This window comes from Chiroxiphia lanceolata, chromosome 4, assembly GCF_009829145.1.
Source record: "Chiroxiphia lanceolata isolate bChiLan1 chromosome 4, bChiLan1.pri, whole genome shotgun sequence".
NCBI classification, from domain to species: Eukaryota; Metazoa; Chordata; class Aves; order Passeriformes; family Pipridae; genus Chiroxiphia; species Chiroxiphia lanceolata.
The window spans coordinates 44,221,661-44,246,779 of record NC_045640.1 but is presented as its reverse complement, the minus strand read 5'-3'; the positions used below and the strand labels follow the sequence as shown (position 1 = coordinate 44,246,779).

At 37.4% G+C, this 25,119-nt stretch overlaps 1 protein-coding gene across 1 annotated transcript in view; it reads left to right on the top strand.

Annotated features, from left to right (window-relative positions):
* The window catches only part of GUCY1B1 (guanylate cyclase 1 soluble subunit beta 1), a 42,690-nt gene that overhangs the window by 2,769 nt on the left and 14,802 nt on the right, over positions 1–25,119 (top strand). The window contains exons 3-5 of the mRNA XM_032687030.1: positions 13,494–13,594; positions 14,024–14,142; positions 18,570–18,767. Of these exons, the coding sequence (XP_032542921.1) occupies positions 13,494–13,594; positions 14,024–14,142; positions 18,570–18,767 (418 nt within the window). The remainder of the gene's footprint in view (positions 1–13,493; positions 13,595–14,023; positions 14,143–18,569; positions 18,768–25,119) is intronic.

Genomic DNA, 25,119 nt, shown 5'->3' with positions numbered 1-25,119 from the left:
GTACTTTTAGTTCCTGTAGTGCACTTACAGAGATGTTATGGAAGAGTTTGGGTGTTTAATCTTTTATAGGTAAATATGAACTTCTTGCAAAGGCTTTGTTAGAATTGTCAATCATTTAGAAAACAACAGGAAGATACAGACCAGTGTTGTGGCATGCTGAGTGGAATCAGTTGAATCACTCATGGCTGCAGAAGTAATTGTTGAAGTCAACAGTCTTTGGCTGTTTAAAAAAAATGAGAGGAACTTTGCACTGTTAGTGTAGTTGAATTTGCAATACAACATCAGCATTTTTGTGAAGCAGAAAAACCGCTGGGTAGTTCAGCACAAAATTTATCTAAGCTTTTTTTTGATCTGATCACATACTGCTATTTTGTTCTCTCTGAAGTCACTCCAGAGATGTGAATCAGCGGAGTGGTGGGTTGTGATTGCTGAGTGATTCTCAAATGCCAGTGGGTGAATTTGTACTTAATATTGATAGAAGGTAAAAGAAAACATAGAACTGAATAAACTGGAGTAATGAAAACAGGTCATTCTTCAACAAAAATACATTCAAAAAGTTAAATACTGAATTGAAAGGGTATGCTCCATCTGAAGCATGAAAACACTTCTGTAACTTCTTCGGTCAAAAGTGACATTGGATGAAGTTCTTACATATAGAATTTGGAAGTCCAAACAGTTGAATTTGATGCTCTTAAGAGTGGTGTTTTTATTGCCATCACTTAGTGGTGTTATCTGAGTCAGAATGATGACTTCAAGTCTCTGTTTCTGCTTTTTCATTAATTTTTCCACGTTCTTAGGAAACCACGATCTGGCAGAAAAAGATACATACTGATTTTGTTTTTAAATTCCCGAGAGTGGAATTCTTGGGAAAGTTAGGCTCCATTTTTTTTTTCATCCACTTTAAAAACAAAGCATAACTAGATAATGGACTTTTTTTACACATCATGCAGCCTTTACAATGAAGTTCGGGGGAAATATTGCAGTATATACTTGGATATATGGCTTGGTTTTGCTAAAGAACTAGAATTAAAATGCTTGAAACACAGAAGGATTCAAAGCCCTTTATTTTTGAACCAACTTTCTGGATCCCCAATAGGCTGAATTCAAAATAACATTAAGAAACCTGGCATATAAGCAGTGAAAGTTAATTTTGATTTGTGGAGCCTTTACTCAATTTCTCAACAGGAAAGTCTCAAAATTTTTTTTTCTCCTTGCTTTTTCTCTGGCTACCACTCATAGAATTGAGAATTTGAACTTGCAGACAGTTTTTTTGTGATGAAGCCCTGGAAGCATTAGAGGGATTTAGCAAAGCTGGATGAGCGAGAGGGAGCAAGAGGAAAGTCCTGCAGTTGCTGAATTCTGCAGTAGCAGATTTTTCTTAGTGGGAAGTGAAGGTGATTCAGCATAGTAATTTCTTGTGCTTACTGGCACTTGTAAGCTACCTGTACATTGCTTGTTGTTATTCACTTCTTCAGTCCTTGGAAGGGGAGACTTAGGACCCAGAATACATGGAAACAGACTTCTTTGATCAGCACTCACTAGTTCTGCAAAGAGTTATTAGTAAATAAACTGTTCCTTAGAGCTGCTAGCCACATTTTTGCTGAGAAGACACTTTGCATTTGTTCCTTCCCTGCTTAAGAGAAAACCTCTGTCAAATCCCTTATTTTGTCACTGTTACATCCAGAGGACTATTTCAGATTGTGTGGCCGTGGTTCAACGGCTTGAAAGGGTGGTTCTCAAGATTCCTTTGGCATTAGATATCTTCAAGTCCTCTGCAGCCAGCATAAACGCTAGCTAACATAAACTGGAAGTTGTCAGGCCTGACCATTCCCACATATGTCCAATTCTGTGCTCATGTCTGTTTAAGGTCAAATTTGTACTGCTGGGTGATAAGGGTAGCATGTGAACTTGATCCTAATTAGTGTTTGTGGAATTACTGTCTATGTACCTGTCCCAAACAACACAGAGAGATTACTCACATTTTAAAAATAAATAAAAGTTTCCAAGGCTTAAGAAGTTGTCTTCACTAGTATGTTTTTGCGTTGGGCATATTTTATAGTACGTGGTAATACATTTTTGAAAGGGGCCTCTATCATGATAAAATCTGAGCTCTTCTGCAACAGGTATCACATATGGCTGAGCTGAACAGCTGTATATGTGAAATTCTGAACAATCCATTCAGCGGGTCTAAAGGTTTAATTGTGTAACAAGCATTAACAGGGATGGCTTCTTGAAACAGCTCCAGGTCAATATGTAGGAGCTAGAGCATTGTTGTCAGTAGGGAATATGTACACAATCATCTATCCTGTGGTTCCCAACACTATCCTTCTGTGTCTGATTAAATGAATACAGAATTTTCCCATGGGCCTCTAAATCTGAATCGAGGCCAGGTTAGATGCTCAAACTGTGACACTTTCAAACATATTGCCAAGAAAATGAGTGGGAACTCAAATATCTTATTAAGAAAGGCATTGAAATGCTTCATCACAATCCTGTAGAGTAAATTAGCATTCCCACACAGGTACATGAAATGTCTGGATTTAGGAAATGAAATGGCACAACTTGTCAGCTGCAGTCTTCATCTTCCTTCTGTCTTTATGGTACAAGTCCCCACAAAACAGTCTCATTTTCCTGGTGCTCAATGCTTAAGGTAGAGTTAAGGCATCATCCTGCCTTTGACTTGTTTTTTACTCCTTTTGAAGGTTAGGCTGGCATATGGTGTCTACACTTGCCAAGATTCCAGGTCTGGAGAAGTGGCTGAGTGACACAAACTTTACATGGACCCAATGATCTTGAAGCACGCATGAGGGAAGAGAAAAAAGTCAATTGATTGTCCTTTGAGGAAGGAAATTTTTGTTCTCCCCCAAGTTTCACAGATTACAACCTACCAAGGCTCCAGGCTAGTTGTCTCTTCGAGGTTTTTTTTTTCCTGTAAGTCTTCTGTTAAGGTTAAACTGGTGAAACACTGAGGATTGAGAAATTATCCTGGTGAAATGTGGAAAAAGAAAGTGAAAAGCTTCTCTGCTCAGTTTAAAATTGGGTTCAACTGAAGTGGTAGAAAACTCTACAATCTGGGGGAGTGAGATAAACTGCAGGGCTGTCATTTGCCTTTAGAAAACTAAAGAGACACAGAAACTTCTGCATCCTATTGGCGAAGGTTAGCATAGACTTTAGTGACTCAGTGTGGCTTTTGCAGTAAAATGTAGGTGTTTTAAGAATACATGTATATTGGGTACATTTTCAAATGCATTCCTAGCAGTTAGGTATATCAGTGTTGTGCAGGTTGGCTGCTTAAGTCAGGAGAGGGAAATGCTTTTATGAATTTATGCATGTAAAAAATGTCCTCCACTGACTTTCATTAACAGGATGTGATATTCTGATTAATTATATTTTTGTTATATTCCAAAACAGTAAATAATATAAATAAACAATATTAAATAAATATGAAACACCTTTAAGAATATATTTGATATTTTTTTATAGGGGACAGAGTTGGATTTTTTTAAACACCTTTCCTTGGAATTTCTGACATTGCAAAAACTATCCATTTTTATGCTCTTTAAAGCAAATAAAAAAATATTTTAGCTGCAGAATAAAAACACTAGCTTGATTTATTGTGTTTGTATACTGTGTTCAGAATGTCACCTTGTCAGTGATGGTTTTTTCTTTTTACTAATATATCAAAACAATTTAAGTTTGTTGACATGTTTAAAAAATCAAGATTTTGGCCTACTACTGTTATTTAGCACAATGTTTAGATGTAGTAACAGTTCATAGGATAGTATAGTTTGCCTTTTTAGAAACATAGGAAAATATGTACAAAAGCTCTAATGAAAGACTGTTGTTATAAGTTGCAGCAGTAAGCTCTTAAGAAGTGTTGGAATTTAGGTAACTTGTAGGTCTGATGCTGGTGGCCTGTGAAGTCCATGAAAATGGTGTTTTGAGTATAAAAAGTACTCAGTACCGTGAAAAAAACAGGACCACCTGTCCCATACTGGGCACCCAAAAGTAATGAAACCTTTTAGTCCATGTTGTTCTTGCCTGTTTAAAGTGGAAATGGTATAATTGGCCTCACGAGATTGTTTCAAAGGCAGTTAATGCTTGTGCATACAAAGAGTATAGGGATCAAATCCATGTGAAGACTTGTTAGAAAGGAATAATTCTGTCTTCAGAGCTGGATTTGAACACTGCTGTAAATCAAGCCTGTGGTTATTTATTGGTGAATGAGATAAAGTAAAATACAGAATAGTTGTGCATTAATGAAGTGGGATCTAGCCTCAGTACTGAAAGAACTGGTAGCCTCCAGGTTCTGTGGGCTCATGGGTGTGACTGGTGGGTTGTGTCATACAGGCTTAGAGAGAGGCAGGGAAATGTGGCTTGGAGCAAACTAGACTAATGTTGCTCTGAGTGGACCTGAGTCCATCTTTCCTGCTTTCACTAAACCAAAGAAAGCTCATCAGATGCTTATGGCTCTTTATGAGATGTTTTATTTCTTCATAATAGTTCTGGAAAGTGTTTCTTAAGTTTGCAGCTGACTGTAGTTCTGTATATAGGGCAGCCCTTTAAAAAGCTTATAAAACAGTACCATAGTCTAAACCAATCTGTCTGCAGTCTTAACAGCATCACTTCTGCTAGCAGAGAAGATGGATAATCATCAGCTTAGAAATATTACATTTTTGGAAAAACTATATTTGTATATGTAGCTGCATAAGCATATAAACACTGCTGTGTATGTGTATGTGTGCATGCATATTATGTCTGTTTAACCACAGTGTGGCCTGGCAATAAACATGCAAACTAAACAGGACATAAGAATCAAATAAGTGTAAAAAATGTGAGGTGTGTCACTTCAGCTAATAATCATGTGAAGCTGAAGCGAGTGAAAAGCCTTCCAGTGATTTTTGGTGTTTCTCATGAAGAGCTGATTTGCAAGAAAATCTTGATGCCAAACTCCTTTTAAATATCTAAGTGTAGCTTAGATGTGTGGCTAGGACTTCAGTTTTATCCTATTAGTGCCTTTGGGATTTCTACCATCAAAATTCTGGCTTCGCTATTCCTTTCCTATGTACTTCTCCTCCAAGGAGCTGTAGAAGAAGTCCAGGTGGTAAACAAGTTGGTTATGGATTTTGCCACATAGACATGTATACCTGTATATTGCAGTGGCTTGGTCAGTGCTGTGTGATTCCTCTCCTGCTTGGTTGAACTGCTCTGACCTTGATCGGTATTTCCCTTTCCCAGTCCACAACTAATTTATTATAAAGAATGCTTACTTTACAGTTTACCTCAATTACTGATTCTTTCATGCTTGGTAATGTTACAGACATACCATGTTAATTATTTTAATTGTCCTCTCACAAAAAACACTGATGAAAAAAATAGACTATTCACTTAGAGTTTTAGATTGTATGTCCATTCTTATTTTGGGTCATGTATGACTCAGTTGTAATTAATTGCAGTGATCTGTGAAAAAACATGAAAATTGAGTTTTTGCTGCCTCCTTAGCACCATGAGAGTTTACCCAGTGCTGAAGACAGAGTGTTCTGTTCAATCAGTCTTGTGACAATTTTGAAAAAAATACAGATTACTTAAATAGATGTCGGAAAGAGACTTTGGAAAACCATCAGTGGTGAAGGGGCAACAGATTTTTTTTTTTAAATTCATACGCTTTTAACATTAATGAGTTTTTGTCCAGAAAGTGGTGTTAAGTAGGAACATTTATTGTTCATTTTTCTAAGTCCTTATTTCATACTCTTCCAAAGCTCTAAGCAGTATTTTATAAGTTGATTTTTTTTTAAACTGATGTTGAAGAAATGATTCTTCGTGCGTCTGGAGGTTATTATTTACAGGATTTTTAGGGTCAGGACACTATACTGCCTGCTCCTTCAGTTCCTCACACCGGAAGGACCTGCTCGGAGGTCAGGAGTTTAAACTGAGTGGATGCCAAATTCTTTAATTTGCCTGGGAAAAAGCTGGCTAAGAGGAAATAGTGGCATGTTATGAAACACTGTGTGAGTGTTCTTGTGGTATCTTTCAGATACTTTGCTGTTTTCCTAGAATTAAGTGCTTTTAGACCTGTCAGGATAACAGGTGTTATAAACATATTGCTTGCTCTTACAAATTAAATACTTGAAAGAGTATTTTGTAAATACCATTCCTTTTAGTCCACTTACGTAAAAGGAAGGAAAATAATACTAGCTCTATATTTTTAATTATATTTTTAATATTTGTAGTAGTAGCAAAGAACTTGTACTTTTCTTAACTGTATCTTCTAGGATTATCTTGTTTTGAAATCCTACATTAAACACTCTCATATCCAGCCTGTAAACCTGGGAAATAGCTCAGAACTCTGAATTCTATAAATACACCTATTTACTTTACCCAGAACGTCATTTTCCTGGACAGATTCCCGTTTTTATTTAATCTTGTAACTTAATATAATTTATGTTTTCCCCAGCTGGGTGTTTTAAAATATATCTGGACCATCCAGAACATGTACAAGTCTATTTTCTTTTTTTCCTTTTGGGAAGAGTGGTTCAATATTTTTAATAGTTTTTAGTAAATAATCTTTGTGAAATACATGAAAAAAGATGAGAAGCATTTTGGAAACACCAACCATCTGTGAAGTAATATAGTAAGCAGTGAGTTTGCCATTTTAATGTAAATGAGATGCAAAAACTATGATTCTGGTTTCACAGATACCATCTTTAGTTCTGACACATGTAATCCCATTTAATAGTGCTGCTCTTGGAACGGAATTAAACTTGACTTGGCCTATCAGTGAGATCAGAACCATGCTGTGTTTCTAAGTGCAGTAGTGTTATTTTGTCATTGTTTTGACTGATCTCTTCAATTTAACGAGCACTTTTTCCATCCTTGGTACACCAGGAATAATGAAGCACAATGGTGGCAAAAGTCCCAACAGAAACAATACCTATCATGGAAGAAGTCCTAGAGGTGGTCTTGGAACTAGGTTCTGTTGTGGTATGTTCCAGGTGACACACCCAGTGCATGCACTTTGGACTGGAGTTTTGATAGGAGGAGATACAGTTGTGTTTTTGGGATGCTGGATGATCTGTTAAAGTGACAGCAACAGCTTCTAAACAGTAATGGTGTATCACAGAGACGCTTGTGCATCTTCAGGATGCAAAGTAGTGCAGTCTTGTACTGGTTTTTTTCCCTCTATATTTACTGCATGCAAATGGGAAGGGTTCTTTTTCTGTAAGAATTTTTTTAAATTAGAGCTTTTTGTCTGACTACAGGGGTAGGAGTAGCAAGTCCTACTTCACAGGAATAAAAAAGGTTCGACAGCAGCAATCTTCTTCTTTATTATGATTTATTCAAATTCCCTTTAAATGCTACAGTCTGACTGAAAAACTACATTAAAATTCACCTTGTGCAGAATGGGCTATAAAAGTAAGACCGACCTGACATAACATCTTGTCTATCTGTGTTGCCTATAAAATCTCAAAAGATGGCAAAAGAAATCCTAACTACATCAAAATAGAGAAAATATTTCCTCTGTGAGAAATAAAAATGTGCGCAATCTGTGGTTTAAAAATCTGAAGTGCAGGATCTGTTCTGATTTTAAGAATAGTTTTGGTTGGAATGCTTGTCCACACGTAACATTTCATCCATTTCTGTGAATTATTAACATTACCTTTAACTTTAGTGGTGTGTTTACAAATACTAAACTAGTTGCACAATGGGAAAGATTTTCAAAGGGACCATTGTATCACTTGTAACACTGTCCTGTGCTGGTAGATCAACAGCAGTTTGGGGGGGTGTTAGCATGACTGATGGAGGAAAGACTGCTTTAAGCCTTGATCCTTCTTTGATCTACTCAATAGGAATTTCTCCAGTGATGTCAAGGTCAAATCTGTATGTGAAAAATGGCCTCTGTATAGCTGTGTTATTTTCTGTGGTGCAATGATTAAGGTTCTTTTCTTTCCCAAGTAAAATGCCTCACATTAACCTGGATAATGCAAACATTCTGGAGGAAAACAAAAGCATTTTAGAAAAGTCTGGGCTGGAATCTTTGTTTCCCACAATTCAAGTAGCTCTGTGTAATCATTCAAAATTAGTCCAGAGTAAATAAAACGGGCTGCCAGACCATAGCAGTTAGGACAGGAATGTCATAGGATGTAAGTTTTGAACCATGAAATATCACATCTCATGTGACAGGAGTCAACTTGGGCAAGAGCATTAGAATCCTGGGATTTTTGGAGGTTTTGAACAGAAACTTACAGGGGAGCAAACCCCATGCTTCTTTTGTCTCTAGAAATGTAAATGAGAAATTCGTTGTAAATTCTGTTCTATTTGACTTGGAAGTTATTTTTAAAGAAAGGCCACACAAAAGTTAAAAGTTTGCTACTGTAATGCGGCTACTTCACTAAAGAATTAACCAGGGCTTGGGAATTTGCCAGAGCTTGTTGCTTTTGGCTTGTTTCCAGTCAAGTCCTTAAGAAACCAACAACTTGTTATTGCTGTTAATGTCTTTGTGATCAAACACTGCAGTCTGCAGAAAACAGCAGAACTATGCTAATTCCTCCCATAACTTTATCTCATCAAAAACTGTGATTAAAGACTGCAGCAAAACATTTCCAGAGAAGTGCCACAGTTTTTTTGTAAAGCTATGGATTATGAAGTTTTCTGTGAAATGTGGTCAGCCAAATGTAAATTTTTTGCGTCTAAGGGTGCCTTTTTATATTGCAGTTCTAATCCTGGCTCATGATCCATCTGTCAGCCAGGAGAGGGAAGCTGTTCAGATGGGAACAGTTGCAGCCTTCTGGTCTTTTAAAGTTCTTATATTTGGGTTTGTAGCCATCCCTTTTTCCACACAGGCAATTTTGTTTTCATATGTGGTACTCAGGTTATGGAGTTAAATACAGCTGTGTAACATTGTAGGAATTACTGTTAATGGACAGCCGACCACATCAGCTCTGCAAAGATGACAAAGCAGCCACACTTTCAGTATTACTTATAAGAGTTTTCACAACACTGTCATATATTTCTTCATATCACCCTTGTCATAGAACCAGTCTCTTAGTATAAATGCAGGAAGCTTTGATAAATCAGGTAGAGGTCAGATACTTAGGAGAGAAAAGTGCAGCCATGAGGAAACCATTTAGGTATTGCCCATTCCTGTTTCCTAGACTGCTGGTGGCTGTGTTGTAGTCAACCTCTCTGGTGCTGATAGCTGTGGTGGTCTCTGAAACAAGTTTATTAGAGGACCTGCTATTTTGTAGACTTGCTGAAAGACAAGTGCCTCTGTAAAAATAGGAGTGTTTTCATGTTGCAGTGGCCATTTTGGATAAGCTTTCAGCAGCATGTCCCCTTCACATTTAGTCTTAAAAGTAGTATTTCAGATAGAAAGACTTTTGGAAGTTCTCACTGCTGTCAGATTACTGAGGGAGGAAGAAGGGCTTCAGAAGCTGCAGACCCAGCTCACCAGAGGCAGGGGAATTTACTGATTTCCCTTCAGCTGACTTCACTGAACGTCCTGTCCTGTCCTCAGTCACTCTCTCTGGCCACATGTTCTGTGTGCGCAGCAACGGTGATGAAGCAGACCGGGAAATTCATCTAGCAGAAAAATAATACAGAAAAACAAATATCTAACTGAATTATTTTTCAGCTCAGCATCTAGCTAAATTGTTGGGATGTACCTGCACAGGAGATCTTAGAGGTATGGAGAAGGAATGGACCTGAAAAGGTAGAGGAAAAGTTCTGGAATTTAATAATTTTCAAACGGGGGCTTTAAAAAGGCAGTTTATGTTTTGACACAGGTTTAGATTAGACAGTGTCATGGTATTTGCCATATTTGTAGGACAAGCAAAGATACTTGCCTGTATCACTGAGGAGTGTAATGTCCTGCAGGAATAAATATTTCCATTGACAAATTTTGTAGAAATTTTTTTTTACCTTTATCAAAAAAGGGAAATACATCATTAAGGTTACAGAGAAGATAGCTGCTGAGTGATCCGAAGGATCTTGAGTAAACTGGAGAAAAACAAAATAGTTAAAATAATTAAATGGAATAGGCACTGAAATTACAAGTGCTAATTTTAAAGAGTGGTGGCTCAGGGAAATTGCAGACACTGAAGAAAAACTTGGACACAGAAAATAAGAAAAAAACCATGACTTGGCACAGAGAAGCAAACAGGAAAAGTTCCAGTCAATATAATTGGAAAGAAATGTAAGTAGTTTTGAAACAAGAGATACCAGCATCATCAATCTGGGTCAATTTTTCATAGAGAGAATTCTCACACACAGAATCTCTGTCTACTGAATTGTTCAAGTATGCAGTATTTTTGAGGATGTTCATTGCTTTTCCAGATGTGCATGTTATCCTTTGTGGTTTGGCTGAGATCAGAGAGACTAAACGAAAGCACAGCATGTATCAGGGATGTGGGAAAGTTTGTTCACCCTTTACAAACTTTCCTCCAAATTGTAGCTGACTTGCAGATACATACCATGTTAAGAGAATCAAAGAATCAAGATGGTTTTCTCTTCTTATATTCATTTCAGTTCCATTCTTAAGAAAACTGTAAACTCTACCTTCTTGTCCCTGACTACCTCATATGTTTCAAGACATCATTTCCCACTAACAACTCTAGCTCTCCTTCTGCTTAGTAAAAGAAGGAATATGTGGCATGGGATTTGTTTTCAGGAATCTGTGAGACTTGATATCCTGGAGGCTGATCTGAAGTTTTCAAAGAATGGTGGGGAAAGAGGACCAGAAGTACTATTTTGGAATATGAAAATATTTTAGAGCATGAAAATAAAGACCCCCCATTGAGTTTATTATAATATTTTTTGTGTCATTGGATAGAGAATGATGTTCCTTTTATGTAGAATTGTGTAGGATATTTATTCTCACCTCCCCTCTAGCCCTGTCATAGTCCTTTAGGAAAACTGCTTAGCTTATTTTAGGTCATCATTCTTAGAGTGAGTATAAAATGTTTATTTCAAGTAACAGTTACAGTACTTCATTAATTAATAACAAAATTAAGTATATTTTTAAAATATAAAAACAATGTATAATTTTTGGTCAGTGGGAAGAATGTGATGAGCAAGATTAAAGAAAGATGAAGAGGAAAAAGAAATCCAGACATCCATTGATAAATGAACAGATTATCAAAGACTGATGATTACTAATTGGAGGGTTAAATGATGAGTCATTTTATTTAGGTCAATAGAATACTGCCATATGAGATTGGAATCAGGCCTTCTCAGCAGTACAATTTGCCATCTAGCAGTTTTAAGATGAACAAGAGTACTTAATTTTCAGACCTCTCCTTGAGTATCACAGAAAATATTTCTGTTTGTATGGATGGATAATTCCATTACATCTGTAAACGAATTGTTTTCAGGCATTATTAGTTTGTATTATTTAATTTTTAAAATAAATTATGCCCACTTTAGAAAAATAAAATCTGAGTTTCTGTCAAAGTCTTTGATTTTAATTAATGGTTGATCATGTTATGATGATGGAGAGAAAGAGTTTGATGTAAAATGGGATGCAGAATTTTACAAACTAGGTTTAGAATCTGTGTTTTGTATGCTTATAATTCCTCTGATGACCAAGAAAAATTCAGAGCAATTAGAAATATTGGCTCTTAAGCTGGAGGTTTGAACATTATCTAAGGAAGCATTTCTGTCCTACTTTGGTAAAAGCCCTTCATCACGGTGGTACAGTAAATAATTGTTTACTCATGATTCTCTTTCATTTGTACATTAGAAAAATAATTATTCTAATACCAAGTAGATGAATGTCTCGATTTGCATCCCCCGTGCTTAGTTTTTTATAAAACCTACCTCATAATCTACCTTTGTTATAGTTTTTCTAATTCTAAAGCTTTTTCTGAAGAACAACTTCCGGTACTAATTTTTTTTGGGTGTGATATAAGAAGGTGTGATTCAGTAAATCACTTGTAGACTTTCCTGTCTCTTTGACGTTTTTGACTTCAGAAGTGTTCTGCAGCATAGAGATGCATTTAGATTAAGGGTATAATTTCTTTTTAATGAGGTAGCTGTGACCCTCCACCTGCAAATATACTAGTGATGCCATCCATGATCTTATTAGTTTTGCTAATTCATTCTGGTACATAAATTACAGCATGAGTACCTACAGATGGCTTTTCTTTTGTTACTATTTCTGCAAAGCACAATGTCTCTATCGAGACCCATTCTGTGGCAAAACCACAGAAGATGAGCACTTATTTTAAAAAATATACTGAAAAAGGAGGCTGTGCTCATTTGCCAGAGGACTTCAACAAACAGGGCATGACTTCCTCAGAGACCACCCTGTGTCCTCCTGCACATCCACCTCTCTTTGCTGAAGGAGAACATACAAGGGAAAAAAGAGCAAATACAGAATATGACTTGACTTGAAGCTGGGCAGAGTCAGGGCCGTATCCGTGGGCATGCCCTATGCATGGTGGGACCAACCACAGGGGGCACCTGGCTCTTCAGGGTCCTGGGGTCTGCCTGCCCAGGAAGGTGCTCCCTGTCCTCCTCCCAAGAGCTGGGACTCAGCCACTGCTGCAGCACCGGTGGCCTGGCTCCTGTGCTGAGCAGGTGGAGTAAAACAGGGGGAAAGGCACTTGTGGACCCTCCCTAGAAACTCCCTTGTGTCAAATGCAAGGCTTGGAAGGCACAACAGTTTGTTGCCTAGTGGGATCAACTCGTTTTTCTCATGAAAAATTCGCCTACAGAGTTGTGCTGCCTTTTGGACAAGCTGCTGACTCCATGTTCAAGTTGAAAAGAATATTAAATGATCCTGAAAAACTAAGAAGTCATTTTGTTTTGCTTTTTGACTTAGTATCAGTAGTAACTGTGCACAAGACATATGCATGAGTCTTGTATTGAACCTGGGATTGGGACTTGTTTCCTTTAATGAAGAAATGTGTATTTTTATTGTGATATATCGAAGTGGTGATACTTTACTCATGAGAATTGATGTGCATTGTGAGAACAAGGCCTTGCAAAATCTTGGCATCTTTATTTTCCTGTTCAGTGGGCATGTGCAGAATTCTGAAAAAAGATAATTGATTTGGTACCTATATCTGTGTTTTAAATTCCTCTCTGAAAATATGTGCAAATGGTTGTTAAAACCATCCCATGCCTATTGTAAATAAAGTGTAATTAAAATTGGATGGAATGAAAAAGCTTAAGAAGTGTTTGAAGAGCCTGTCTTGGGCTGCATTATTGGATATTCCCCTCTTTTAAAATGCAAATTGTGTCTTTATCAGTTCAGCAATTTCTTTCTGAGGCTCTGTACTGAAAAATTGTTTTTATTTTGTTATAGCTAATTATTATTTTCGGAACAGTTGTGGTCTGAGATATTTGTATTGTACACTAATGACTGAGATATGGAACAAATTTATTTCTAATTTTCTATCTTTAGTAACCCTAAAAACTTATTTTATTTAAAAGACCTTTTTCAATATGGCACTTCTCCCCCAGGTGAAAAGATTTTATTCTGTTTTCTTCAGGAAGGAGGCACAGCTGGATGAAGAAGGACAGTTTCTGGTCAGAATAATTTATGATGATTCCAAAACCTATGACCTGGTTGCAGCTGCAAGCAAGGTTCTTAGTAAGTAATACAGATATCTTCTTGCCCCCTCATCACAAAAAAGGTAATACCTCTCCTCCCTGCCAAATCTGTGTTCTATAGTTAAAGAGGAAGTGAAAGCAGAGTATTAGTAAAGGAGAGATTTTTTTTAACATCTAAGAAGAAAGGATTGTGGGTTTTTTATTTCTCTTAAGATATTTTTATTCCTTTTATTCCTTGAAATTATTTTTATTACTTCCAAAGTATTCCATTTTAAAGTGAAGTAATATTTGTGACATGGGCACATTTCATTTCATATCAGGGAATCTTGCTGTTCTTTTACTGGAGACCTCTGGATCTGGGTAGAGTTTAGGTACTGTCTTTCTTGTTTATGAATACAAGGGTAAAGTAATAAGCGAAGTGCGTGAAATACGGTGTTCGAACTGAATCATATTTTCCTGTCTTAACTAGATCTAAATGCTGGGGAAATTCTTCAAATGTTTGGGAAGATGTTTTTTGTGTTTTGTCAAGAATCTGGTTATGATACAATTCTACGTGTCTTGGGCTCAAATGTCAGAGAGTTTTTGCAGGTAAGAATTTGGTGCCAAATTATGTCGGTTAACAGAAGAACAGGAGTTTTCATATGCAGCAAATTGGGGAGGGGTGTGAAGTGAAAGGGCTTACCTTGTTTATACTAACAGCAAATGTGGTCTTCAGATTTGTAGGGTATTTCTTCTAAGTTATCTCTGACTAATTATAGATAACGGTTATTTCTAATTGTATGTTATGTACAAAGCTAAGGCTCATACACAGCTTATCTCTAAGACATTATCTTTCATATATGAACTGAGGGTGAGATAAAGCAGCAGTGTTTAAGTCAATTTTTGTGCTTTCCTAATTGCAGAACAGTGTGATACTGCACTATAAACCAAAACAAAACGAAAATGATTTTTCAATAGCATGGAAGAAATGTAGAAATGTAGGGACTTCTCTAAAGTGTTGTTTTTAAAAAAAAGCCTTCCCTTTTTTGTCACCTGAAAATTGTTCACTTCTAAAAGCACTTTGGATTTAAGATTTGTGATCTACATCACTCTTGGAGAGAACTGTGTACTGTAATGAGTTTAAGAGCACTGAACTGGAGATTACCCAAAAGCTGAGTGTCAAATCTCTATTGATTTTCGCTGAAAATTTAGCAGCCTCTTGTCATCTGTACCTTTAAAATCTCCCCAGCAATATGTGAATAAGCAGAATGCATGGTTTACTGGGTTACTAGAATATTCTGTGTCTGACTGCCTGCCCCAAAACCTGCATCATTCCAGAGCATCCTGGATGGAGTCAACCTAGACTTCTTGTAAAAATCCCATGAATTGTAGTTGCTGGGCAGACAGGATATGTATGTGTTCCAACGTGTCCATATCATGTGTGATCTGTAAACCACTGTCTATGTATGGGATGTGACATCCTGTATATTTCATAGCTTCATTCACATGCTACCCTTAAAGCCAGCCTTCAGATAAATGTAATTTTTAAAGGTAACTTATGTAATGAAGTTGCAGTTAGGGTTGAGCAAAAATAGGGGAGGAGGAAAAAGAAAGTGTAGTTGGCCCATTGCTTCATCACTTTGGTTTCTTATATATGGGCCAGGCCTTCCCTATTCCTTTTACTTATGCTCTTTTCCATATAGTATACTTCTCTTTTCATTCCTTACTGTGTGATGATAGAAAGACTGGACACATTTGATAAGCATACCAAACATCTGTAAAAGTGGGAATGACTTACATTTATATTCTTGTAATGACAGTATTTTAGCTGCTTTGTTTGAATATCAGTATTAACAGAGGATATTGGCTGTTATATACTTCTGTAAATGTTAAGAGGACTAATGTACTAGTAGCTGTGCCAAAAGTGTACTTTTTAGCTTTTTATTACGATAGAAAATCAGTGTCATCTGTGATTTATTGCTTTTGCATATTCCAGCAGTCAGATTAGGTCAGGAAACTACTTTATGTACCTGTTATAAAAATAAGTGCAGATTTAGTTTAATGTCCTGAACTTTTGTCAGATTCTTAAAATACATAATAGAGTTCCAAAAGGCTCTTCTTGAAATCTGTACTGAGTCCAGGATATATGAAATAATTGAGGATTGCAGGTTTTTTAAGTATGTGAAAATAAATCTTGTATTTATATTTCTTTCCTTTGACATCTCATGAAAATTTAGTTTATTCATAGTTGAAACACAAGTACTTCAAGCTTCGTGAAAGTGGAAAATAAAAAGGGCAATTAAATTGAATATTTTTACTTCCTAAGAATAACATGGGTGTGAAAATTTTGTAAATCATATTGAAAGACACTGCATCAAAGAGAAGAGTGGTGAAAAGAGGTACCTCCTGAGGAACCCAGAGTGGGCTTTTATGTTAAGTTCAATAGCTTTCTACTGAATGAAAATCAAACACTGGAGTAGTTGTTAGTTCTCTCATGTAGTGAATCATTTACATAGCTACTTAGTTGTTCATTATTGCAGTGTAACAAAATTCAGAGGAGTAATTCCTCTTTTAGATAAATTTCCAGATGCTCTGTACCACACAGCACTGAACAGCATATCTTTGTAATTCAGGTGCCAATCACAACTCGCATTTTTACATGGGCCAGGATCATGCCTGATTTAGTATCACTGGTTGTTCTTGCTTGGAAATCCCTTAGTGTTTCACCATGGAGCTGATCACTCTTCCACAAAGCTCTAGAATTAGTGTCTCTGTCCCAGCACAAGCTCTAGCATACATCTGGGCAGTCTAGGAGACAAGAATTCAGTGAGAGAACTTAACCTATTGTTATCTGTACCCGGCCGCACCTCTGGCTCACAGCAGGTGAACATACTAGGAAAAAATACACATTTGTTTTTCCAGAAGCTGCAATATCAATTTAGAATGGATCAAACACAAGAAAATATAGGAGTAGCAATGACAATATCTAATTGTGAGTGATTTCAGCTCCTTGATTTGGAAGAAGATGTCTACTGCTTCTTGACTATGTGTTGGAGTGAGGTTTTGAATAAAATAAGCTACAAGCCTCCCACTGGGGGTGATTAGAGAGCAAAAACTGAAAGGCATATCCCATGGACTCACCTGTGACACTGCTTGGACAAAGTCATCAGTAACGGGGTAGAAGAGCAGAAAAGTAGTTTTGCAGAATGGGACTATTGCCAGTTGTTAGCCACACTTGTGCCAGATTTGTGTTAATAATTAAGAAAACCATCTGATAAAAATTCTATCCTTGTCATTGACCATTTCCCATAACAAACTCCTTTTGAATTTCTTTTGCTGTTGATGACTGTGTAACTGGAAGATTATTGTCTTTTCCCATGTGTCTCCTTAAGAGGTTTTTTCCAAAAGGTCGGTGTATCCTGGCTGTTTCTGAGGCACATATATCGAAACCGAAATTCTGCACTGTTAAGGAGATCATGGGGCAATCTCTCAGAGCCAGTCATCTCTTTTTCTCTTTTCTCATTCACACTCTTTCAAAGCAATCTCTTCCAATTTCATTTTCTTGAACCCTGCAAAGATCTTACAGAATTTGCCTTTAAGCATTATGTTTTTTGCTGTTCAATGCCCACTAACAGCTGGAATGAATTGACTCCTGGATTGTTGCCTCTCAAAGTTTTAATTTGGAGATGTTGATATAGCAACAAAACCATGGATTTGAAACATGCTAAAAAACTGAAGGAGGAAGTTTCAGGCTGAGAGCATCCCACGGAATTCGTTTCTAGGAGTCTCATTTCCTCTGGAGGCCTCCAGAAGAGGCAGCTGTTCAAGCATTTCACAGCTCACGTGAAATTAAGTTCAGTATTCTTCCACAAATTTGATGATTGACAGATGCTTGTGAAAGGTGGAGAATGGCCCAGACACTACAGTGCAAAATATTTTCACCTCACTTCCTGTGCTGGCAGAAAACAATATGCAAAGCCTTGTGGTAACAGTTACTTGCAGGGCGGTGAGAGAACAACATTTAAAATGTGCAGTAATGTTCAGGACTTAAGCTGTAAAGAAGTTGCATAAATTTTACAACAAAAGTAAAGCATTATGTGGGTTGCAACACTATCCCACAAACGAGCTTGTTCTTTCTGTTAAATATACAGTAAATAGCAAACTGGAGTCTTGATAATTGCTTCACAATCAAAGCTGGATCATTGTTATGTTTTAAGTGTGATTTTGATTTCATTGTTCTCTTTAATGTTCTTATTAGGTATGCCTATCAATTTATAATTTAGCTTTCCTCTCCAGATCACAATTTGTCTGGTCAAGATTTAAAGTTATATACATAAGATGTCAAGGATATTAGCTGGAAAAATAGATCTTTTCCCTTTCCTGAAAAACTTTCTCTGAAACATTATTATGGCAGCTGTGATATGTTCAGTTCATTCTGTGGATTTTTTCAGTTATTCTCAATGAAAATACATATTTGTGCTTGGTCTTTCAAGCATTTAAATCTTTACTTTAAAGTTTGAAACTTAGCAGGCCCTGTAAACTTGGGCTGACTGTTATGATGTCAGAACTAGGCTTTTTCATGGATTATGAGAAAGATTTATGTATATTCAGACGTGCTTATTTGTATTTGACTCCTAAATTAGTATCTGAAGAGGAGATTGTAGAGACTAGAATTGGAAGGGATGAAAATGGATGAGGTACTGGATTGAGAATCACACACAAGGTCTTTAGTCCTAAGAATGTTTCAAAATACAGCATGGTAAAGCTGTATGAATTCTTACTATCTGGAGTAGTTATTAATAGTTCTCATTTTTATGCCTTTCATTGTCCAAATATTGCCATGGTAGATAGAAAGAACATTGCGGCCTACCTGAAAAACCTGCTATGATGGCACTTCTCCAAATAATAAGGCAGATGCACAGAAAGAATGAGCAGTAAGAGAAAGGGGATGTTCGGCTTAGACAAAATATGTACTTGCTTTCTTCAGAAATACTAAGTGATTGCGTTATAATCATGTTTTTAATTTCTTCTTCTAGAACCTGGATGCTCTGCATGATCACCTCGCTACTATTTACCCGGGTATGCGAGCACCTTCCTTTAGATGCACTGATGCAGAGAAGGGGAAGGGACTCATTCTGCATTACTATTCAGAAAGAGAAGGTCTTCAGGATATTGTCATTGGAATCATTAAAACAGTAGCTCAACAGATCCATGGTACAGAAATAGACATGAAGGTAATGTCTGAAGTGATGTAAACACTGAAAATTTATGTCATTAGGACGAGATCAAGAAAATCCAAAGTAAAGTGGTGGCAAACAGTAATTTGCATTGTTACTGTCTTCTGTGAAGCAGTGCAATCAGTACTGGCTCAGGAAGAGACATCATAATTTGTGTTACTTTGAGGACACATCAACCATGTGCTGAGAAAGCCAGCACTGATTTGCAAGCAAACCCAATCGAGAGCAGTTCAACACAATATGCTGTTATTCAAAGAAGGAGATGACATGTATGGCTTATTTGGCATATATTTTATATTTGGCATATATTTCTTACTGTCTACTGTGTTCTGTGGGAACATGGACATTTTGTCTTTGTGTCCCAGATTCTTCTGTGTACAAATTGTGAGGATGATGTACATTGGTGAGGCCTGGCTGGCGAGCAGTGTTTTGCTCCCAGACTGCATGCCAGGTCCTTCCCAGAAACAAGATATGTTTGTGGGTTTCATACTATCATTGTGTGGGAGTGTGACTGGATATGGACCTACAGCCCCAGAAATGAAAAAATGTTCCTCAGTCACAGAGTTGACATAATGTCATGTGTGCTAAAGTCACTTGTGAAATGGGAAAGAGGCTTCTGCTTTATGTCCATACAGAGCAATGGAAAGATTTAGTTGATCGGGCCTTGCATATGGAATGGTATAAAATCAGCTTGATCCAAGGTGCTTGGATATATGTGGGGGGGAAACAAAAAAATCAAAACTTTTTGCTGTTAGAAATATTGCAACTGATATAAACTACTTTTCATCAAGTAGAAAAGCATCTAAGCAGGTACAGGAAGCATTCCTTTTTTTTAAACTATTCCCTAGTCATATTATTTTTCTGGCAGAGTTTCACTGTATGCTTGCTCAGAAAATCCTTTCCAGTTTTGTGAGTTTATTGCAAAAACATGATCTTGCTCAGATAAGAAATTTACAAGCAGTCCAATGACAAAGATATTTGTACTGCTGTATTGGAGTATTTGCCTTTTAGCTTTCCTGTTATAAGCTAGCACAGGTTTATAGTAAATGTCTAGTTGTATATACTGTGGTGATATACTTGTGTCCATGTTAAGATCCTGTTTTGTAGAAAACCGTATTTCAAACTTTTGCAGCAGGTGTTAGTAATCAGATACAGAAGGATGCAACAGAATCAAAACAATCCTCTTCTTAGATACCTGTTTATTTGAAGTGTTGAGAAAGACAAGGTGGACCATGATGGAAAATTGGCTGCAAAAGCGCTGAACCTGTTGCTTGACAAGAATTTCTTTTGGTAGCACAGGCAGCTTAAGCAGTCATCTTTCTCTTAGTGCTCAAGCTTGTTCTACAGCAGCTTCTTCAGCCATGTCTCTCCAGCTGGTGTCAAGTTATAAAATAAACTTGACTGAGGAAATGAACTGAGTTATTTTTACCTACATCTGTTCCTTTATGTGGTTCAGTGTTCTGTCAGAGTTCTGCCAGCTTAGTTGAGGGGTCCTGCAGAGACAAAAGTGATCCATGGGGCAGAGGAGAAATCTGGGTTGTCCAAAGCAGCTTCCAGAACAAACTTTTGACAACTGTGTCCTCAGTCTGAATGTTACTTTGCTGAGAAGATTGTATTGATATTTATCTAGGACTTCTCACAAATAACATATTCCAACAAGGTTTAAGTGTTTATTACATATTTGCTTCTTATTTTCATTTGGCTTTTTTAGGCTTTTATTGAAATTTTATTGTTGTATTGTAAGTAAATAGAAATTTAATACTATTGGTCAAACCTGTTGTAAGTGAACACAAAATTTAATTTAAATCCATGCTGTTCTTCCAGACTGTCAGAGCCAAAAGCACATGCCTAAAAATAGGCACCTCTAAACTGAAGAAAGTGCATATTGTCTGTTTTATTTTGTCTGTTATCCTGTTTTTAATTTTTTCCCTATTACAAAGTCACATGCGCTCCACCCTGAATTTTTTTTTGTCTCTGCTGCTTAATAAAGTCTAGCTTTTGACACCTTTTAAGACATTAAATAGCACTGTACTCCATGAGTACTCAGAAACATCAGTGGTAGATAAGCAGAGACTAATCAGCTACTTGATTCTGTAAGGTGAGAGTGCCAAAATTTGCATCTTAGCCACACAGACAATGGAAGTCTACCACCATTACTTCACAGGTCACCTATTAATCAGTAATGGTATGGAGTGAAGGTTTTAAACTCCAGTGTGAAAACTGGGTAGTTTTATTGTTTAAAAAAATGAAAACGGGAGAAGTAAATTGACAGACTTCTTTCATCTCTATGCTTTCCCTCATAATTCAGTAAATTAATGCTTTTGTGTTTTAGTCTGTTAGTAACCCATTGCTTGAAATAGCACAGCACAGGAAGACAATGGAGTTACTTTTCATCCCCTCAGTTTTTGTGGACCAATTAATGCCTCTTCTGTAAAATTTTTGTGTTGGACTTAAATTAGAATTTTGCCTAAAGAAGAATTGGGTTTTTTTTTTTGAAATTATAAAAAACTCAGTGCCTAACCCAAAGTTTCTGATGTTATTGTGGAAGTCATCTTCTGACTTTTAAGTCCTGAATTGTCCTTCCAAATCTCTTTATCCAAAGCATTTACATCAACACAATAAGTTCTGCAGTTCTCTTTATATTAGTGTAAAGGTGATATCTGCAATTTGATAGTTAATACTTTATTATCCATTTTTTTTCTCTGTCTGTTTAGAGCAAATGCTTACATAAATCTCCTTGAGAGAATACATGCTTTTAAGTCTATATTTTCTTGAAATATTGTTTGAATTTGTCTAATATATTACAAGCTCTGTGAAGGTGGCAGAAGACTTTAATTGTTCCCAATAATAGTGATTTTGTTTCATTAAGTGGTTAGATTTTGTTTCATGGGTTAGACAGAATCACAGACTGGCTGGGGTTGGAAGGGACCTCTGGAGGTCATTTTGTTCAATCCCATCTGCTCAAGCACGGCTGCCTAGAGCCATTTGTTCTGGACCATGTTCAGACAGCTTTCAGCTATCTCTAGGGATGAAGACTCTGCAATATCTTTGGACAACATGTGCCAGCACTCAGTCCATCTCACAGTAGAAGTGTGTTTCCTGGTGTTCAGACAGCACCTCCTCTGTTTCAGTTTGGGCCCATTGCCTCTTGTCCTGGCACAGGGCACCACTGAAGAGAGCCTGGCTCCATCCTCTGTGTCCCCTCCCTTCAGGTATTAGTGCACATGGCTGAGCTCCTCCCAAGCCTTCTCTTCTCCAGCCTGGACAGTACCAGCTCTTCAGCCCTTCCTCTTCTGAGAGATCCTTCAGTGCCTTGATTGTCTTAGTGGCCCTTGCTGGAGAGAGTGGACCCCCTGTGGTAGCTTCGTTTCTCTTTTGCACTGAGGAGCCCACAATTGGACACAGCACTCTAGGTGTGAGGATCACCTACCTCATCCTGCAGTGAAAACTTAAGGAATCATAATGATCACAAGAGAAAAAATAAATATGGAGAAAAATGTTTTGTTTTTGTTTTGTCCCAAATTGTTTTTTTAGGTGGAGAAATAGCTACATAGAAAATGTATCACCTTTCTTCAGTTTCACACAGAACAATTTTGTATATACACACACATATATATACACATATTTATACACACACAGAGAGAGAGAGAGGTATGTGTTTTTCTAAAATACATTAGGGCTTCCTTTTCCCAGGAAATGTGCCTTTTAACACCTTGGGTATGTGTGTGCTGAAGGCAAGGAAAAAAAAGGTTTGTCTCTGTTAAACTTTGTTAGCATGGAAAAGAAAGCAATTTGGTTAGAACTTGCATTCAAAATTGCAGTTGAATAGTTCAGAAAAGCCCAAGTTGACATCAGTTGATTATTTGATTCAAATCCAATTTACCTTGTCTTCCCTGATGTGGTAATTCATTTTTAGACAAATCGAGATAAGACTATATAATTTTTGTAGCAGGTATTGTCTCAAGAATTGTTGTTGCCTTTGAGAACACACTAAGAATATTCATGTTCTGCTAGTCTCAGTATGATAACTAAAAAATCATCATGATGCTGGTGACGAACTTTGTCATGAGATCTCTGTTAGCAGCCTACTGGCTATGCATTCTCTTGCTTCACTTGTGAGAGGTTGTTTGTATATAAATGAGGGTGACCTGTGAAGGTGAAGTTAGAACAGAGATTCCCTCAAAGCTGCTAATGGTATGGATCGGAAAAGAGTGTTGTACATAATCCAACAAAGTCCGAATATCTGTTGGGAGAACAGACTTCTGCAGTTTTGTTATTATCTGAGAGCAGACTGTTAAAATCTTTCTTTTACACAGGGAAGATGTTTTACAATATAAAATGAGAAAAGATCAGGGGAAGTCTTGACAAGATGGTAATTTCAGACTGTCTTATTAGTAATGGCAATATAAGAAACAAAGCCAAGATGTGACCAGCTGGAGCACTGACCTCACAACTACTTGGGTACTTGTCATGGAGGACAAGCAGTACTGATCCACATTAAAATGCTGTGTATGACGATAAGTCAATGATGGAGCATGATCAGTCTCTAATTCTGACACAAGTGCAGCTGGAAACTCCACTGTCTCCAGACTTGGGGGTTTGGTGCAGTGAGACAGTCTGCACTGAAACCGGCTGCCATGTGAAGACATCCCCAGTTTTAACTTTGGATATGCAAAACTAAGAGTGGTGCCATTTCCACAGTGAACTGCTTTGCCTCAGGATCATTCTGAAACAACTGCAGTGAAATTTGTCAAGTAGCATTGCACAATCAATTTTGATAAGAGATGAAGAATTTCATCCTGTATTGACCTTTAAATGGCAAAACCTCCCTGATTTTGTATTAATCTTCACAATTTCATGTAAAAAGATCCCTGTCGAAGGACATTCTGTCCTTCCATGATGAGATATGAGTGTGTCCTGGGGATATACTCAGATCCACAGAACTGAGTCTTGTCTTGTAGACACATCAGTGACAGTTTAACAGATAGCATGTGTTCATTATACATACTGTATCACAGTGATACTGCAGATTTAATATCTTGTGTGTAGCTCACCAAATAGATTAAATGACAGTCACTTTAAAATAACTTTTCTTTGTATTGCCTTTCCCTGAAATATCAGTGTGACTTTTCACTTGATTAACCAAGGACAAACTCTGAAGATTCATCTTCTGGAAAGCACAGGCAGGTTAGCAGTTTGATGTTATATATTCTCTTTGAAACCAGGAGTGATTTCTCCCTTCAGTTTTAACTGCAGTTACTATGGTGATTGAGCTCTTAGATGTGGTGAACTGATGTTACTTCGCCAGCTAAGTCTGCGGGGGAGGAAGAATTAGACTTGATTGCTGGCTTTGTTGCTTCTGTCACTGAACTTTCATTTGTCAAGCATTTATCAAAGGCTTCTTCAGCAGTATTTAAATGATACTGAAATTTTGTGGCTTGCAAAATTTGCTTGCAGAATGGAACAATAGGTAAGCTCTATTCTAGTTAAGCTTAGCAGAGTGTCCAATGCAGATCTTTATGCCAGACAAATATCTGGCCACTTAGGTTGGGTTTATAGGTACAAGGGTGAAGAGACAGAATTTAACATATTACGTTAAAGGCCAGAAGTGCTTATTTTAAATTTGCTGACGAAGTGGATGAAATCACGAGATAGGAGATTAGATAGTTCATAAAACAACACTTTGAAGTAAGATCCAGGACTGGAAATTACCTGGAAGCATAGATCAGTTCTAGAGATAATTCTACACAATTCTAAAAAAGTTTCTGTATATGATCTCAGCCATCCCTGGCTACAATAACAGTAGTATTAAAACCTGTGGGACTGTGCATGAGTAACAGGAAGTAAAAATTCCGCATTCTGTTAATCCTCAGTATGGCCATTGTCTCTCACAATTTCAAGGATAGTAATTTAAAGGAAGAGGAACACATGGAAAACCATGCCATAACCGGAGAATAGCAAAGCACTTAAAACACCTATCTACAAACAGGATAAAAAAGAAGTAGTAAAGAAAACAGACATCTTCGCAATCACCAACCATATGAAGTTCAACAAGGGGAGGTACCGGATTCTGCACCTGGGATGGGGCAACCTTGGATGTTTGTACAGACTGGGGAATGAGGTACTGGAAAGCAGTGCTATGGAAAGGGACATGGGGGTCCTGGACCCTTTGGTGGCAAGTTGAATATGAATCGCTGTCTCCTGGCAGCCAGGAGGGCCAACTGTGTCCTGGGGGGGCACCAGACAAAGCATCACCAGCCAGTTGAGGGAGGGGATTGTCTCGCTCTGCTCTGCACTGAGGCGGCCTCGCCTTGAATATTGTGTGCAGTTTTGGGCGCCACAATCTAAG